The 17625-nt window shown below is 38.6% G+C and overlaps 1 protein-coding gene across 2 annotated transcripts; it reads right to left on the reverse strand.

Moving 5' to 3' along the window:
* Nucleotides 1-1326: 1326 nt before the first annotated feature.
* samd1a (sterile alpha motif domain containing 1a) lies at nt 1327-15901 on the reverse strand. 2 transcript variants are annotated; one of them, XM_048170968.1, is made up of 7 exons: nt 15382-15901; nt 8903-9161; nt 5446-5555; nt 5309-5366; nt 3689-3764; nt 2688-2802; nt 1327-1913 (listed from the first exon to the last, which is right to left on the reverse strand). In XM_048170968.1, the coding sequence occupies exons 1-7, from the start codon at nt 15721-15723 to the stop codon at nt 1761-1763; spliced, it is 1113 nt and encodes a 370-aa protein (XP_048026925.1). In that variant the 5' UTR covers nt 15724-15901; the 3' UTR covers nt 1327-1760. The 2 variants fall into 2 exon arrangements, with proteins under 2 accessions (XP_048026925.1, XP_048027008.1); XM_048171051.1 differs by lacking the exon at nt 15382-15901 and adding an exon at nt 14018-14252.
* Nucleotides 15902-17625: the final 1724 nt, after the last annotated feature.

Consider the following 17625-nt stretch of genomic DNA (forward strand, 5'->3'; position numbering starts at 1 on the left):
GACGTATGTGTGCTATCTGGGAGTATATGGCGTGAATGCAGCATTTATTCGTTAATGCCTGTCTTCTTATCCGATAAAAAAAAAAAAATCTATCTGCCTAAATCGAGCGCATGCGTTTTTTTATGCACATATTGGCGTTTCCATTCAGTATATGTGACCCGTGCTGGCAAAATGAGTCACAATGAGCAAATTTTCAAAAATTAGTTATTGTTATTTTCATTCTACTAACAAATCTTAAAAATGATGTATGATTTGTTGGAATCAGAGAACAAATGATGGAGCTACACCTTTTTGAAGTCGATACAGTCAGCAAAGTCAACTTTGAGAAAAATCAAGTTAAAGTTTTCTGAAGGTTCCAAAACAAAATCATCTAGCAACCAAACCTTAAAATGATAACACCTAATTTGGCACACACCTCGTCAAAACCAAATATCTATAGGAAAATATGAAGACTTCAGATGCAAAAGCCTCTAAGTGCCATTTGAAATTTTCTTCTAAAATTAGCATTTTTAACAAGCTCATATGTTTAGGTTCAGTAATTTCACTTTAATGTTAATTAACAGGTCCTTTTTATTGCCATTAAAGTGAAATAACTGAACATAAACATACAAGCTTGATAAAAATGCTAATTTTAGAAGAACATTTCAGATGGCACTTAGAGGCTTTTGCATCTGAAGTCTTCATATATATATTCCATTATTTTTCTTCAATATTTTGAAGTACTGTAATTTCTGTGTATATGTGTATGTATCAGGATCACACGCTGTCTGAGGCGTCTTTGTGCGCGCGCTTCGGATCTGTCAGTCAGCGCGAGTAAGATTATTTGTTTACATCAGTATGAGTTTGAAAATCATATTTCATTGGTTCAGACTCATGCCATCGAGAATTCGCTATGAATATTCACAAAGTTGGAATGCTAGGCTTTAAAACGATACCAAACTTGTGCTGAGAGGAAGTGCGAGTGGTGAGGTGAGCAGAGAAAAACTGCATTTTTCATGGTCAAAGGAAAGGCACTCCTCTCAGAATACATACAGATAAAGACACTTTCAGATGTTTAATTGCTATTTGGAGCATTGGGATCGCTAGATGAATGATTAATGAACTCATTTTAGTGAAAACCTCAAATTCAACCAAATTTTTGACTTGTTTTGCCTGTAATGAGCCCATGCGCATTCCGACTCATTTTTCCCAACACGGGTCACATATTTTTATGCGATATCCCAAAATTGACATGAAAATAAGGTGGCTGGAAACATAGCTAATAACTCACTTCTATGTCTCTGCTTGGCAGGCGCGACGTATAACAGAAAATATTGATGCCAAAAGTGCAGTTTCAGATTCGGAAACTGGAATTTATTTCCTAACTTTGCATGTCCATTTAAAGACTGCTGTAAAACATCACTGAACATCATACATTTAACTGGACAAGAACGATGTTTATACAATATTGCTACACTGTAAATTATATCTGACAAAAAACACTGGTGAATGAAAAGCTCCACCATAGAAAAAAAAAAACACTTCTACTAAGATGAATGGTCCCATCAGCCCTGTGAGGGACGGAGAGATGGACGCAGACAGAACAGAACAGAAGAACAGACTGCAGGGCTGAATCATGCGGCATGTCCTCACCAGGAAGAAGAGAAGATCGACTGAGGAGGATTGTGCAAAATAAGTCTTAAAGAGTTAAAGTGTCCCCTCATTTCATGGCCTGCGCTCTGAACCAGGAGCATTTCAGTCTGTTTTGCTGGAAACGAGCACTATGAGAAGAGTCGGCTGTCCTCCTGAAAGTGGCTTCTCTGCAGTACCTTCACATGATTCTCATAGATTTTGAGAGCGGGGCCGAGTCTGATCGACAGACCAGTCAACACGTCGCTGCGCTGCATCAGCAGTAAGGACTTCCCATCTATTTCCTGTTGAAAGATACGAACATTACTGGAGATCTGCTGCACCGATCCAGGGCATTTAACTTGTGGCTTTAAAAAGACATGATGTACACTTGAGTGCAAAGGTTTAATACTTGTATTCAGCAAGGACACATTAAATTGATCAAAAGTGATTATTATAATGTTTCTATTTTAATTTCAAATAAATGCAGATCTTTTAAACTTTCTATTCATCAAATGATCCTGAAAAAAGTGTTATGGTTTCCACAAAAATATTAAGCAGCGCAAGTGTTTTCAACTTTGATAATAATAAAAAATGTTTCTTGAGCAGCAAATCAGCATAATTAGAATGATTTCTGAAGGATCATGTGACATTGAAGACTGGAGTAATGATGCTGAAAATTCAGCTTTGATCACAGGAATAAATTACATTTTAATATATATTACAATAGAAAACAGTTCATTTAAATTGTAATAATATTTCACAAAATTACTGTTTTTTTATTACTGGAAATAGCAATTTAAAAACATCCTGACATTTGTTTTTCCAACACTGTGGCAAGTTTAAAATAAGCATAAATTAAAGAAACATCTTGTGCATTTTTCTGGCATTATAGTATTATGTATTAGGGGGAAAATATACTTAATTATCAAGAAAATTACATCTTTTGCGTTGTGAAATTAAGACTTCATTTCTGTTCGGCAAAATATATATATATTTTTTTCTTTCTTTCTTAAGATTTTGGGTTAAAGTATAACAAGCACATGTTTTTGACAGGTTTGTTTGACTACAGCACTAACCTGTGTCCTGAAAGCCAGCGCCTGCTCAGGGAAACCCACAGACGTGAAGTATCGGGCCACATCGGCCACGCTCCAAAGCAAAGGGTCCTGCCCGACTTCTTCCTTTACCACATCACTGAGAAAAAAACAAAAACAGCTCAACACCTTAAAGTTTATGAGCAATGCAGACTAGACTTCTCCATATCATAACAATGGTGTGAGTTTGAGGTGGTGCGACCTGACCAATGGCACGTTCCAGCTGACAAAAATACGTTTTGATAACGTTCCCACTAAGTTATGGAAATGTTATTTCTGGATGTTCTGGGAATGTTCAAAGCATCCATTTTTTAAAAATGTTTTAAAAATGTTCTTGTTTATGTGAAAGTTAGCAAAAAAATAAGGGAATCTGTTCCGTTTGATAATTTTACAAACATTATAGTAATGTTACTTTTTGAATTGTGAATGTTTTGAAACAAGTAGCTAGTAGTAATGTTTAAAAAAACATTAGATAAAACATTCAGAAACAAACATTCCATTAACAACATTCTGAGAAGATTATTAAAGAACTATGAACGGAAGTTCTATAAACATAAGAACTTTGACAGAACCTTGCCGGAACGTTAACCAATGATCTGAGAACGTTCCCTGTTAAGCCGGGGACACACCTAACGATTAGCTGAAACATTCTAAGACTGAACTGAACACGCATACCGATTGTTTCCTTCGACTGGAGCCGATTTATATACTTACACATGGAATTTGAACACCGACTGTAATCGCGGACTGAACACAACTGGCTCTGACTGGACACGTTTGAGCACGATCAGTTATAAGTATCAATTTACATTCATAATCGGCCTTACAATCATTAAGTGTGTGCGCGGCTTTAGCTGTTTGTTTGAAAACATTTACTATTTGTCCAATTCTGCTTGATGCCACAGCAATGACACACTAGAACTTTACGTCTCAATATTTCAGTGTTTATTGACAAAGATAAAAAGAAAATGTTAACTTTCACTCACTTTCCATTATTCATCCCTCCATTGTTAACCGTTTCTTCCTCTGTTGTAAGCTTGGTCTCCTTATTGCACATGTCACCTGAGAAAGCACAATTTAGAAAAAAAGAAAAGAAAAAAGAAGAAAAAAAATTAATGTACAATGAGTTAATAGATATGGTGCAGGTTTGGAAATTAACGGGGATTTGGGGCAAAAATCAATTGGGGGGGGGGGGGGGGGGGGGGTTGGCATTATTGAATGTCGATTGTGGCAATACTTTTAGATCTGCTCATTTTTTATGCATTTTTTTTTTTTGGTACAATTGAGCATTACAACCAATCACGTGCGTTTCTGTTGAGCATATGAAAGCAATGGCCAATCAGAGGCGTTTACATTAGTCACTGGTGAAAGCGCCTGTTCAGTGCAAATGCTCACTGTCTCATTTTATTCATAGTTTAAATAAACGTTTTGTTTTTTATGCTACTAAAAATAACCAATCTGAAGTCCTGATTTTCTAATGCGTAAAAATGTATTAATAAACAGCTTGTTTTGTCTGTGTAGCCTACAGGAATATGATGAGCTGTTTCCCCAAAACACAAAGGTTTCTATACTCCATTAACTGACATTAACAATCATTATTACAATATCAAGAGCAATAATCAACAGAAATTATTTTTGTAATAAAACTGCAGCCCTACCCTGTAATGAGTTCATGTTTTTTTTTTTTTTTTTTTATAAAGTATATACTTTATGTAGGCTATACATTATGTATTTGTACTGTAAATGCATGTATGTCACTTATGAGCAGCAATATACAATTTATCTGTGTAAATAAACATTAATGCCATTTCAGATGCAGCTTCTGTTCTCCTTTAAAATTAAAATGATGGCTTCTGATGTTGAAAAAATTGTATTGGCAACAGTCTATATTATTCTAAAAGATTGAAGTAATTGGTCATTTAACATATTTGACATATACAAGATACACATAAAAAAAAGACAACACAGATACATTTAATAAGGTAAACATAAAAATTACCATTACAAAGGTTTAAAAAAGTCTCTGGAAATCACTTCCGGGGGTGAAAAGTTGCCCTTTAAAAAGGTGCAATAAGCAATTTCTGAGAAACACTGTTGATATTTGAAATGAACCCAAACATACACACCCCTGCCTTCATTGCTCCACCCCCAAAATGTACATACAATGACACTCAAAACTGTCCTGTGACTATCGCTAACATTACAACAACAGCATATCTCAGTTCTTTGCAACAACAAAACCAATGTTACTCATGTATGGAGCAGAAACAACACAACTCTGGTTTCTCCAGCGCTGGAAAGCTTTTCTAATATTAACGTGGGTCCTAAAGCCCTTGCCTGATCATAACCCTTCTTTTTCCAGTGATATTCCTCTGATCTTTTCTCTTTTGTAATGTCTCTCAGCCATCTCTCTTTCTATAGTCTTCAAATCTCTCTCTCTCCATAATGAGTGGACACGCCCCCCACTGCTGATTGGCTACATGCGTTGTGCTGCTCGGTCCAATCCACTTTCAACAGCGTTTCTCAGAAATTGCCCCTTAAATGGAAAAATTAATTTCTGCCCCTGTTATGCTATGAAGGTTAAGAAACACAGGCAGAATCCTCACCCTCCTCAGCATGATCAGAGACAGCATGAGGCCCACCGTCTGCCATCACCGCCTCTTCCTGAAGACAGACACACACAATATGACACAGAGGAACATGACAGATGTGCTGTGATTGGAAGCAGGACGGACGTGCTTACAGGCATGACTGGATCAGGGGTGGGCGCGCTCTCCTCCACCCTCGGCTCCTCCTCGGCTTTAAGAGCGGAGAGACAGATGGCCGTTGGCTGCGGCAGAAACTCCACGGATCCTGTGGGTTACAATGACAAATAACATCAGCTGAAATCTCTTTAGGCCAGCGTCTTACACATTTACCAACTGTTTTCGCTGAAATCTTGGCTTCTTCTGTCAGAGCTATGTCACTTTCACCAATTATTAAAGGGGATCTATAATAACCCTTTTACAATATGTAATAAGTCTCTGGTTTCCCCAGAATGTGTCTGTGAAGTTTCAGCTCAAAATACCCCACAGATCATTTATTATAGCTTGTCAAATTTGTCCCTATTAGGGTTTGAACAAAAATCGTTTTGTGTGTGTCCCTTTAAATGCAAATGAGCTGCTGCTCCCAGCCTCTTTCCAGAAGAAGGCGGAGCTTTAACAGCTCACGCTTTGGTTGCTCAACAACAGCAAAGCTGGAGAATCTCACACAGTCAAAATGATGATTGTCAGTAACGGTGTTCAGCCTTACAATGTTCAAACTGGAGTTGGACACTGATGGAGAGACTCAGGAAGAAGTTACAACTTTTATAATGCATCTGGACGTTTCTGAATGGTTAGTGGATAAATTTATGTAGTCGTTGTGGAGTTGATTCAATTCATTGACTAGCATGTGCCGTCATGTTAATCTTTTGTGCAAATCCAGTGTTAAATGAATTGACCCTCGTTTGTGAAGCAGTCCGGCGTAAAATGGTAACAACACTCTACTACAACTTGAATTGATGCAAATCATGCAGTAACTTCTCACTGTCAAAATAGGTGATTGTATGTTTGTCTCTTTAGACTTACTTTTCTCACAGCTTCAAATATGCAAATTCAAGAAACACAGATTGTTTTAATTGTCACTTTAGTGTAGGAGAATCCCAGAAAAACATTTAATTACACTATCACCACGGATCATCTGTGGCAGGGAAAATAAGTTTTGCCTAAGTACGCCTTAATTTAAAAAATGGCCAGTCATAAAACATCTAAAATATATGAATAAAATATTAGCAATTCCAAAAAATCACTACATTTGAGTGGCCTTCAAGATACTTGTGATCATGTGATCACAAAAATGATTCAATTCGACAAATTGCCGCATTATTTGCGGCATTTTTGTCTTTTTCCACAATTTTTCTGCAAAACAAAAACGATAACCTGATGCTACGGAGCCACTAAAGCAAGGGTGTCCAAACTTGGTCCTGGAGGGCCAATGTCCTGCAGAGTTTAGCACACCTGCATGTAAGTTTTATTATGCCTGGTAAGACCTTGATTAGATATTTCAGGTGTGTTTAATTGGTGCCTGGAAAATCCAGCCTGACCACTGTACCAGCGGATGAGTCTGGTCGGCCATTGAATCAATTCGATTTCTAGGGCGGAGCAAATCCGAGCAAACAGGAAGCGGAGTAAACCAATCAGAGAAGGGCGGATATGACGTTAGCAAAGCGACAAGAGAGTCAACAGCGAAAAGTAAATAATTAATGTGTTTTTAGTCATTTAAAACTGAATTCACGGTTGAATAGAACGAACTCTCGGGTCTCGCGTGCGCAATCTTTGTTGATATTGAAGGGACTTTCGCTGCACTAGAGTGACGCTGTTTGCGTCACTGAAATAAACGAATCTGATTGCACGGTATGGTTTGGAGTTGACTCGAATCGCGACGGAGGGCGGACTGACCAGACTGCTATATCTTGTAGAAGATATATCAGTCTGGCCTTGCCAGGCAAGTTTAATTGGGGTTGGAGCTAAACTCTGCAGGACAGTGGCCCTCCAGAAGCAGGATTGGACACCCCTGCCCTAAAGGGAAATAATTTTTTTGAAAGAAAAAAAAATATACGATGGGAGGAAATATTAGATTATTCAATGTGTCTCACTCAAAAAATATTTTGCATTCTCTCGAGGAACTTTGTGTTTGCAAAGGTTTAGCTAGCAAACGCAAAAGCAATGACATCTAGTTTTTTCTCCCATCTCATGTTTTTTTTCTTTCACCATGTCCCTTTAGGGACTCCGAATGAAACAATATGATCCAATCAAAAGAGCCCAAACATGAAGGGTGCTTCTCAATTCTTATTTGTGCATCCTCGTTTCCTTTCCTCGCATCCTTTCCTCACGTCTTAGCTCCACCCCTTCAGGATGCGAGGGAAGGTCACAAGGAAAAGAAGCGAGGATGGAGGAAGTGAATCAAGTAAAATGATTTAGCTGCACGCAAGGGATCTACCCACATGTTATTAAAGTTTGGTTATTTAAAAAAAATATAATAAATATTAATAAAGCAAGATGCCCCATTGAAATATGTGAGATGTAAAGTTTATTTAAACAGTATACATTTAAATTTTTGTGACAGATATGAAGGGAGAGGAGAATTTATGCATGCGTCACGTTTCTCGACGAGAAAAACTTCCGCAAAGGATACACCTCTGTATCCTCGATCATGACTCCTCGATCCTCGCCTCCTCGTGGTGCAATTAGAGAATTGAGATGTCCTTCAAGATGGCTGAGCTCGATCGGTTTCCGGGTCATAGGATGGAGGACGGAGGAGCGAGGAAACGAGGAGGGATATCGAGAAGCACCCATAGATTGCGATCTGTTCAACCATCCTCCCACTGTATTACAGCAAATTCCATTAATTTCTCATATTTTCAAGTGATCTTTCCAAATGATTAATTTATGAACTACACTTGTCTATTGTCTTTCAAACCTGTTTGCTTCCAAACAGTGCGTGAGTGATCCTCTCATGTCAGCGAGTAAGATAAAATCAATGTTTATAGGCTAGAAGTTTAATGATAGTATTAATCTACTATATGCAATACTTTTATTTGCTGGTCCTCATAATGCTTGATAATAGATTTACACAGGGACATTGTTTTTACAGGATATTCATGTTTTTTTTGCAATATTACAAGCTGTAAAAATGCAAAAACAATATTTCAAAATTGGGGCAGGATTACAATTGATTTCAGTAATTTTAAACAAAAAATGTACAGGCAGTTGTATTCATACTGCAACTAATACTACCCACATAATATATAAAGATTATTGGTGGGTTTTCACTGCAAGAATGTCCGTTTGTCCTCATAATCTTTGATCAAAATAACTTCCCTTCCCTCTTACTGCAACATCTCTTCTCTGATGATGTGTTTACCGGCATGAGGGCGGAGCAAACTGTCACTCGCATGAGATCCACCAATAGCAAACCACAACCATCCAATCAATTCCCCGTGGACAAAATCAAGCCCCGCCCTCATTTTTTTTCTTGCTCAGGTGTTTTACTTGGATGTATGTCACAGTAGGAAAGAAAAGATGATCACAGCTTCCGTTTCATGCTGACTTCATGTTAATTTGCAGTACGGTTTCAAAATACTGATTCTTTAACTAATTTATTTTAATTACTGTACATACCTGTGTCCTGCTGGGCTGCTGACTGTATGTGCTCGGGCAGAGTGTAAGTGCAGTCGGCGTCCTGCCTCAGACCATCATGGGTAGGAGAGTTCTTTGAGGAAGTGGGTGAGGGAACAGGCAGACTGGTGTTACTGCTGGTGATGGGACTCATGCTGATGCCCGAGTCAGCGGTGCTCTGAGCACACATGGCATCCAGACTGCTCTCATCACCCTCCTCATCCATACTGCTGTCCATTCCTGCTGTCGTCGACATCTCGTCCTAAAAAGATTGCAGATTTTATTTTACTTCACTTGATCACTGTTAGACAAATACACAGCCACTGTCTATCTACAACCCAGTGCAACATAAGGCTTCAACAGAACCAGTGTTGGGAGTACATTACAAGTAACTTGAGTTACATAATCAGATTACTTTTCCAAGTAACTAGTAAAGTAATGCATTACTTTTTCAATTTACAACAAAGTTAAATGTGACTAAATGTGAACATCCATTTACTCATCTCACTTGCACGAAAACATTCAATATTCCTCAAAATGAATAAAAACAGTGAAATGCAATCTCAGAATTTTACGCAAACCTGTAATTAGTATATTAAATTACACAAATATACTACTATAATATGTATTTAATCTCAATTTATTAACCAATGTCTTTGCTGCTGACCTTCAATGATCTAATTCAACCATACTAATAAGCAAAAACTACTTTATATTAGATTTAGAAATAAGAGTGATGAACTTCATTCTCCTGTATCCTATTCTTCTTTAATTCAGAATGGCAGCACAGCTGAAAGGTTTGTTTGAGCTGCACCCTCTACAGTACAGGCGTAAATATGCATTTCCTTCAGCCTGAGGCTTATTCGTTTCACTTTTGGTGTGAAAGGGCCTTAAAGGATTAGTTCACTTTCAAATAAAATTTTCCTGATAATTTACTCACCCCCATGTCATCCAAGATGTTCATGTCTTTCTTTCTTTAGTTGAAAAGAAATAACGGTTTTTGATGAAAACATTCCAGGATTTTTCTCCTTATAGTGGACTTCAATGGCCTCCAAACGGTTGAAGATCAAAATTACAGTTTCAGTGCAGCTTCAAAGGGCTTTAAATGATCCCAGACGAGGAATAAGGGTCTTATCTAGAGAAACGATCTGTCATTTTTTTACATTTTTTTATATATATGTATATGCTTTATATAAACAAATGATTGCCTTCCAAGTGCTTCCGCCAAAAGAACTTCTACTTACGGAAAAAATGGAACTGGTAAATAGAATAGGGAAGGTGTAGGACATACAGCGTAAGCTTTTTGAAGAATACGAAAGTGCGGTTTTGGCGGAAGCAATTGGAAGGCGATCATTTTTGTTTATAAAGCATATACATTTACATTTTTTTGAAAATGACTGATCGTTGAAGTCCACTATAAAGGAGAATAATCCTGGAATGTTTTCATCAAAAACATTAATTTCTTTTCGACTAAAGAAAGAAAGACATGAACATCTTGGATGACATGGGGGTGAAAAAAATTATTAGGAAAATTTTATTTGAAAGTGAACTAATCCTTTAACATTTGCCAAAAAAATATAACTTATTTGTTGTTATTAAAAAACAAACATGAAAGCACAGACCAGGTGAGAAAAAGTAACGCAAAAGTGATGTGCTTTCAATAAAAAGTAACTAAGTAATGCAATTAGTTACTTTTTTAGGGAGTAAAACAATATTGTAATGCATTACTTTTAAAAGTAACTTTCCCCAACACTGAACCGAACACATCACGTGTGCCATTTGAATCTGTGTTTTCATACAACTTTATATAACTTATATAAAGTAAATCACTACCACTTTTTTCAAGTAGAAAAATATGAAGCAGCACAACTGTTTTCAACACTGATAATAATCAATGAGCATCAAATCAGCATATTAAAGTGTTTTTAAAGTGAGTGGCACTAGAGCATGTCAGGGGAGGGGAGTATGGCTGGGCGATATTTCTATATAGTTTATCTGTATGTATAGATCTATGCAGTGCAGGACTGCTTAAACATGATAGAGCAGCAAAGAAACATAGATAAATGAGACAAAAAAAAGGCGGGACATGCTTGATGATGAGTTAAAATCACAATAAACTGAGAAAGAGAACTGAATTCGGTACTGACAGGGGCTTACTGTGGCGCATATCCAAAGCACATGAACGCTGAATTCAGTTCACTTTTGCGGCTTACTGCGCTTGAACAAACAAATACACACATTTATGTGTCATATGTTTTCACATAAACACTCAGTTATGTTTAAAGTGAAAGTAACTGGTGAAATTATCATTATATTGGATCAATGCATAAGGTCTTAAAGGCTCACTGAAGTGTCTTGGAATGCTCAGCATTATTCAATGTGTTGACGTAATTTCCACTGAAACATGAAGACAGGGCGGGACAAATCAAACAGCCCATCCCCCTTTTTAAAATAGCCAATAGCATTTAGTTTATATCACAGCTCAGCCAGAGCCGTTGAGCTCGGTAAAACCAGTTTTCCTCTAATCTCTAACCACTTCTCCTCCATATCGCTTTAAAATACAGCATTCTGTGCAGAATTCAAATGGGTCCGATACGTTTTAACTTGTACATATGATCCGCTGTGCTCTCGTGTTTCTGGACCGAAGCAGACTGTGTGCGTGCTGCAGCGGTTCGAGTGACACTAACATGAAACCAGACTTCATTCGTGCCAATGGCAAACATATTTACACTGTCTTAATCGTTCCCTATCCCCTATATAGTGAACTATGTGCCATTCACCATGTAGAAAAGAGTAAATGTGTGAACAAGTAACCGATTTCAGCCGTGCAGCTTCAGCGTCTGTTTACAGTGTTGGAGGGGGCGGGACTTCAGATTCTAGAGAGCATTTGATTGGACAGAAGATTTAATGAGAAGCTGAAGTCTGTGGTGGTCATGAAAATCCGTGATCCGTTTTAGCGGAATGAGAAATTAAGATTTAAACGCTGATATCTTCTAAATGCGAATTTATGTCATTGTTTTGGAGCACACTAGCTTATAGATAACAGTAAGGCTAACATATTCATACTAAAAGCCAAAAAACTTCGATTTTGATTTCATTGCAACTTTAAAGTAGCCTCATAGGTCGCAATGACATTACATGGTACAAGTGACCCAATTCAGATTTTTTTCTTCCATGTGGCACAGATCGGATATGACCCATGAAAGTGCAAGCCGGAAAAACGCACATGATTCCAATATTCTCAGATCGTTTTTCCTCATTCATATATGGAAATAAATCTGATATGAATCAGATATGTGCTGCTGTGTCTGCCATGTAAGCAGACGGATCAGATATTCCCATCAATGCAAGTCAAAAGTCATTAAAAAAGTGACATGGTGAATGCCGTCAACTCAGGTGGACACCAAATGTGATCACATGACTCCTTTCAATGGTGCGATGGAGGACAAAGGCTCAACCTAATGTTTTGCTGACTTTTAAAGGATTAGTTCACTTTCAAATAAATTTTTTTCTGATAATTTACTCACCCCCATGTCATCCAAGATGTTAATTTCTTTCTTTCTTTAGTTGAAAAGAAATTAAGGTTTTAGATGAAAACATTCCAGGATTATTCTCCTTATAGTGGACTTCAATGGACTCCAAATGGTTGAAGGTCAAAATTACAGTTTCAGTGCAGCTTCAAAGGGCTTTAAACGATACCAGATGAGGAATAAGGGTCTTATCTAGTGAAACGATCGGTCATTTTCAAAAAAAAAAAAGTAAATGTATATACTTTATATAAACATGATCGCCTTCCAAGTGCTTCTGTCAAAAAGTAGGACATACAGCGTAAGCTTTTTGAAGAATACAAAAGTGCGGTTTTGGAGGAAGCACTTGGAAGGTGATCATTTGTTTATATAAAGCATATACATTTACATTTTTTTCTAGATAAGACCCTTATTCCTCGTCTGGTATCATTTAAAGCCCTTTGAAGCTGCACTGAAACTGTAATTTTGACCTTCAACCGTTTGGAGGCCACTGAAGTCCACTATAAGGAGAATAATCCTGGAATGTTTTCACCAAAAACCGTTATTTCTTTTCCACTGAAGAAAGAAGAACATGGACATCTTGGTTGACATGGGGGTGAGTAAATTAACAAGAAAATTTTATTTGAAAGTGAACTAATCCTTTAAAGATGGTGCGGAGACAAAAAGTTTCTAATATCAATTTGTCTTCTTTCATTGCAAATCGCACCTATTCACTTCCAATTCGACCAAAGCTTTTCCAGGTCACTATGTCTACTTTTGGTTGTTTCGCCAAGTGTATAGTGTAAATGCAAATATCAGATATGGGTCACTTTAACAAGAAGATGTAAGCAGGTTGTCAAAAAAATCAAATATAGTCAACAAATCAGAATTGGGCATCAAGACCTACAGTGTAAATGTCAGGGATGCAAACAGGTAAGGGGGGAAAAAGGTGAGAACATTGCGTAGGGCGGGGGCATGCTCCAAACAGAATTGTTTTTAAAGATATTTGCTTTACATGCCTCAAAAGTTCCCATATCTCAGACCCCTCCACCCCATAGAAACACTCACTGGATCTATGCAAACCCCATAAGTGACCTATGTTGATCTCAAAAACTAGAGTTGTCACTGAAAGGTGAGGAGTTTGCATCACCTGCTGCTGTATATATCATTAATGTCAATCAAACAACAAAAGAAACAGAAAATCATATAATGAAGGCATTTTTTAACCCGAAATGTTGAACTCCGTTCTCAGGACTAAAATGTTTTACATAAATGGCCCAATTTTTAATGAGGCAGTTTGTAATGTAATGCAGTTTTGTGTTAGCTTGTATATTTTAATTGTTTTTGTTTCATGAATTGTTTTGTAATTGTTTACATTTATAATAAACTATTTAATGGCATACTCTCATTATGTCAACTTAACCTAAATAGTGTGCCAACATGCCTTGCTAAGGGTTCAGTGAACCACCCTGGGCAATAACGCTGGAATGTTCAATAGCCCAGAAATATTTTCACTAGAAAGCATAAGCAGCCACGCTGGTGGAGTAAAGAAAGCATCTATCAGCGTGGGCTTTAAACAGAACTGAATGCTGATTATCAATAAAACAAATACCTGCATTTTACATTTAAACGAGTATATTTCGACTATCGCACTTTGTGATTATGCTCCCAAAGAAAACTGCATGATCGTCGAATCGAGCTTCAGTGGTTTCTGAAGGCCGCGCGCACCGTCTTTTCACACAGAAATTTATCTTCGCCCTTTTTTTTTTAGCCGTACACTTTAAACCTCAGTTATGGCGGTGGTTAGCGCTAAGGTGTTAGTAACGTTACTAACAGAGCAGTGGACATATTTAAATAACTTATTTATACAGTACAACAAGGAACGTTACGGACGGAGAGAGTTTGCTGAACGGAGGCGCGCTGATCTGTGAGTGAAGCGGGGCGGGCTCATGAATATTAAGTAGTGTAACGTTCTCCAGCTGCATCAGAACGTAGCAAGCGGGCTCATGAATATTAAGTAGCATAACGTTCTACAGCTGAATCAGAACGTAGCGATCGGGCTCATGAATATTAAGTAACACAACGTTCTCCAACTGCATCAAAACGAAGCGGGCGGGCTCATTAATATTAAGTTGCGTGTGGTTCCTCAGCGGCTTGAGAGAGAAGCGTGGCGAGTTCATTCATATTAATTAGGCACGCCACAAGCGAACTTCACGCAGCCTAGTTAATATTCATAAACCCGCCCTGCTTCGCTCCGAGGCGCGCTGCCTGTCTGAGACAAGCGCGTCCCAAGGCAAGCCAATGTTAAACGTGGCTGTAGCCGACATTTTCCCCCTTAAAACACATCCAAAGCTAACGTTCACCTTAGTGCACATGTTAACCCGTGATCAATAAGTACCGCAAGTTCACGAGAAGCACTGACGACTTCGTTCGCACTTCGCGTGCGCGGACATAAAGGATCATCTAGCAGCCCGTCTAATGACTTGCGCTTCAATGATCCCGATAAACTGTCGTATTGACTTTGTCACGACGCGTACAAGTGCACAAATGCATCAAATAATCGCTATTGCAATTGTCTAGCTATTGCAAATATGTGTCGCTCCTTGTGCGAAATGCGTCAGTCGGCGGAGCCGTGATGTTTTGGCGACTTTCCCCCGATGTGCAAAAGCGAGTTTGGATAAACTGACAAGGATTTTATCGCCAAAGTTTAGTCCGCGCTCTAAAAACAAAAACTCGCTCCGAAAGATTTCGACCAAGCGCTTCCATTGTTGGCGATTTTCCGACGCTCATGAAGGTTCGTGCCGCTCCCCGTCTGCGCCAGTCCGCGCGCGCGTGTTTGCGTGTGCACTTGCCTTTATGTTTCATGCGCCAGAACAGTTAAACTAGTGATAAAACACCAATGCTTGGCATTGCGCGTGATTTTTGCCGGCGCGCAGCCGCTCTCTCTTTCTGTGCGCCAGCGCTCGGTTTACTTACTTCCATATCCTCCATGTGATCCTCATCCACGGGACCCAGAGCGCTGTTGCCGGTGCTCCAGTCCGCGGGAGAAGGCTGTTTCACCGCACACTTGCTCTGCTCGGTTTTTCTCCTGCCTCTCAACACCTTTGCCGCGTTGCGATAGGACACCGAGCCTTTATAGTTGACTTTCAGCACCGTTCGCTCCTCTATCAGTTTCTCTAGTTCTGAACGGGTTCGGTCCCAGTCCGAGCCGTATCGTCTTTTAACCATTCTGCAAATTCTATCCAGGTCCGGTCGCGCTTTTCTCGACCTCAGCGAGTCAATGGAGCCCAGGATCCATTCGCGGTACGGCTTAGACATTATTCCTAATGGGCTTCAAGCTTGATAGAGTGGATGAAGTGCGTCAGTGTTGCCTTCGACGTGACGCTCGCACTCTTTCGAGCTGCGGCGCGAGCGCGCTGGAGAGAAAAAAAACGAAAAAAAAAAAACGGAAACATACTGTACGCGTGCGTGCGTCGATCACATTGAGCGCTTAAGGTGGAATGCGCGAGATGCGCATCCCGCCACTAGGAGATTTAAGGAGGCTTTGTTCTGTTGTTCTGCGTGCAGCTTAAAGGTCTGTTTTGGAATGCAATACTAACATGCTGTATTATTAATGTGAGACTAGTATGCTTGCAACACAACACTCGCATTTTCTTTATAAATAATACGCGAAGTCCGCGTTATTCGACGGTAAAAACGTTTCATTTCACATTCCTTGTTTAATTAAACCAGTTATATCAGAGAGAAAAAAAATGCATTTTAAATAAGTTATTTGGAATATAACTTATTTAAATGAAATATAAGCTGCATACTGCACAGTAAAGTTCGTAAAACAAGGCATTATGCAACAATAAACATTTCAAACAGTATTATGCTAAATCATTGTCAAAACAGCTTATCATGAAATCAAAATTGACAATTCTTATTTTTATGGAATGTGTCAGTATTCATTATTTTTGTTTTATTTACGTGTCCTCAAAATAACTTCTCCCTTACAATATCTCTTCTCCGATGACGTGTTTACTGGCGCGAGGGCGGGGCAACCTGTCACTCACATGAGATCCACCAATAGCAAACCACAACCATCCAATCAATTCCCACGGACAAAATCAAGCCCCGCCCTACATTTTTTCTCCTTCCAGAAGCCATTTCACTATACATCACAATAGGGGAGAAGACTATCGCAAGTTCTGTTTCACGCTGACTTTAATCAGGTGAGGAAACATGAATATAATCCCAGAGTCATTTGGGAGTTTTATTAAATGATATAAAAAACTGTTTTAAACATCTTAAATTGGAAACCCAATCAATTAGTGAAGATTAGATTGTTAAAAAATCCCAGGTTATTGATGACACTAATGGAAGGTCAAGTAAAGTGCATTGCATTGTGGGATACGGCATTGTGCAATGCGCTCTGTTGTATCCTGCACACTTTAGCAAATGTGTTATCATCTCAAGGAGATTTATATTTCCTGCAGAATGCTGTCTGTTTGCATTTCCATGCATCTCAAGAGGAGCTCAGTTGGTGCACGAGCAGCTGAAATTCATGATAAGTGATCCGCCATCTCTGCTCATGGGCGCTTAGCTCTGCAGCCAGGTCATTTTGAGACAAAATGTCATGTGACTAATGACTAGACTCAGGAAAATGACAGCACTGATGCACCACTTAATCTAAAGGGGGAAAAAAAGTCCAATTCTTTCTTCACATGATGGTAAAACATTTGCTATGATAAAATATGATAATCTGTTCTATGCTTAATGTCCTTAAAGGGACAGTTCACCCAAAAATGAAAATTATCCCAGGATTTACTCACCCTCAAACCATCCTATGTGTATATGACGATTTTTCTGGCGAACACAATCGGACATATATTTAAAAATATCCTGGTTTTTCCGAGATATATAATGGTATTGAATGGGGGGTGTGATTTTGAATCCCAAAAAAAAAAAATGCATCAATCCATCATAAAAATATTCCAGACTCCAGGGGGTTAATAAAGGCGTTCTAAAGTGAAGCGGTTCGTTTTTGCAAGAAAAATATCCATATTTAAAACTTTATTAACTATAATAACTAGCTTACAGCTTACCATACGCATCAATTTGAGGCGGAAGAGTAACCCCTGACCTGACGCATGACGAAATGATGAACGCGGAAGCGCAGAGGAGAGAGCAAAACAAAACACCGGTCACAAATTAGAAGTCTAAAATGAGAAATTTTAG

This window comes from Megalobrama amblycephala, linkage group LG1 (assembly GCF_018812025.1).
Source record: "Megalobrama amblycephala isolate DHTTF-2021 linkage group LG1, ASM1881202v1, whole genome shotgun sequence".
Lineage (NCBI taxonomy): Eukaryota > Metazoa > Chordata > Actinopteri > Cypriniformes > Xenocyprididae > Megalobrama > Megalobrama amblycephala.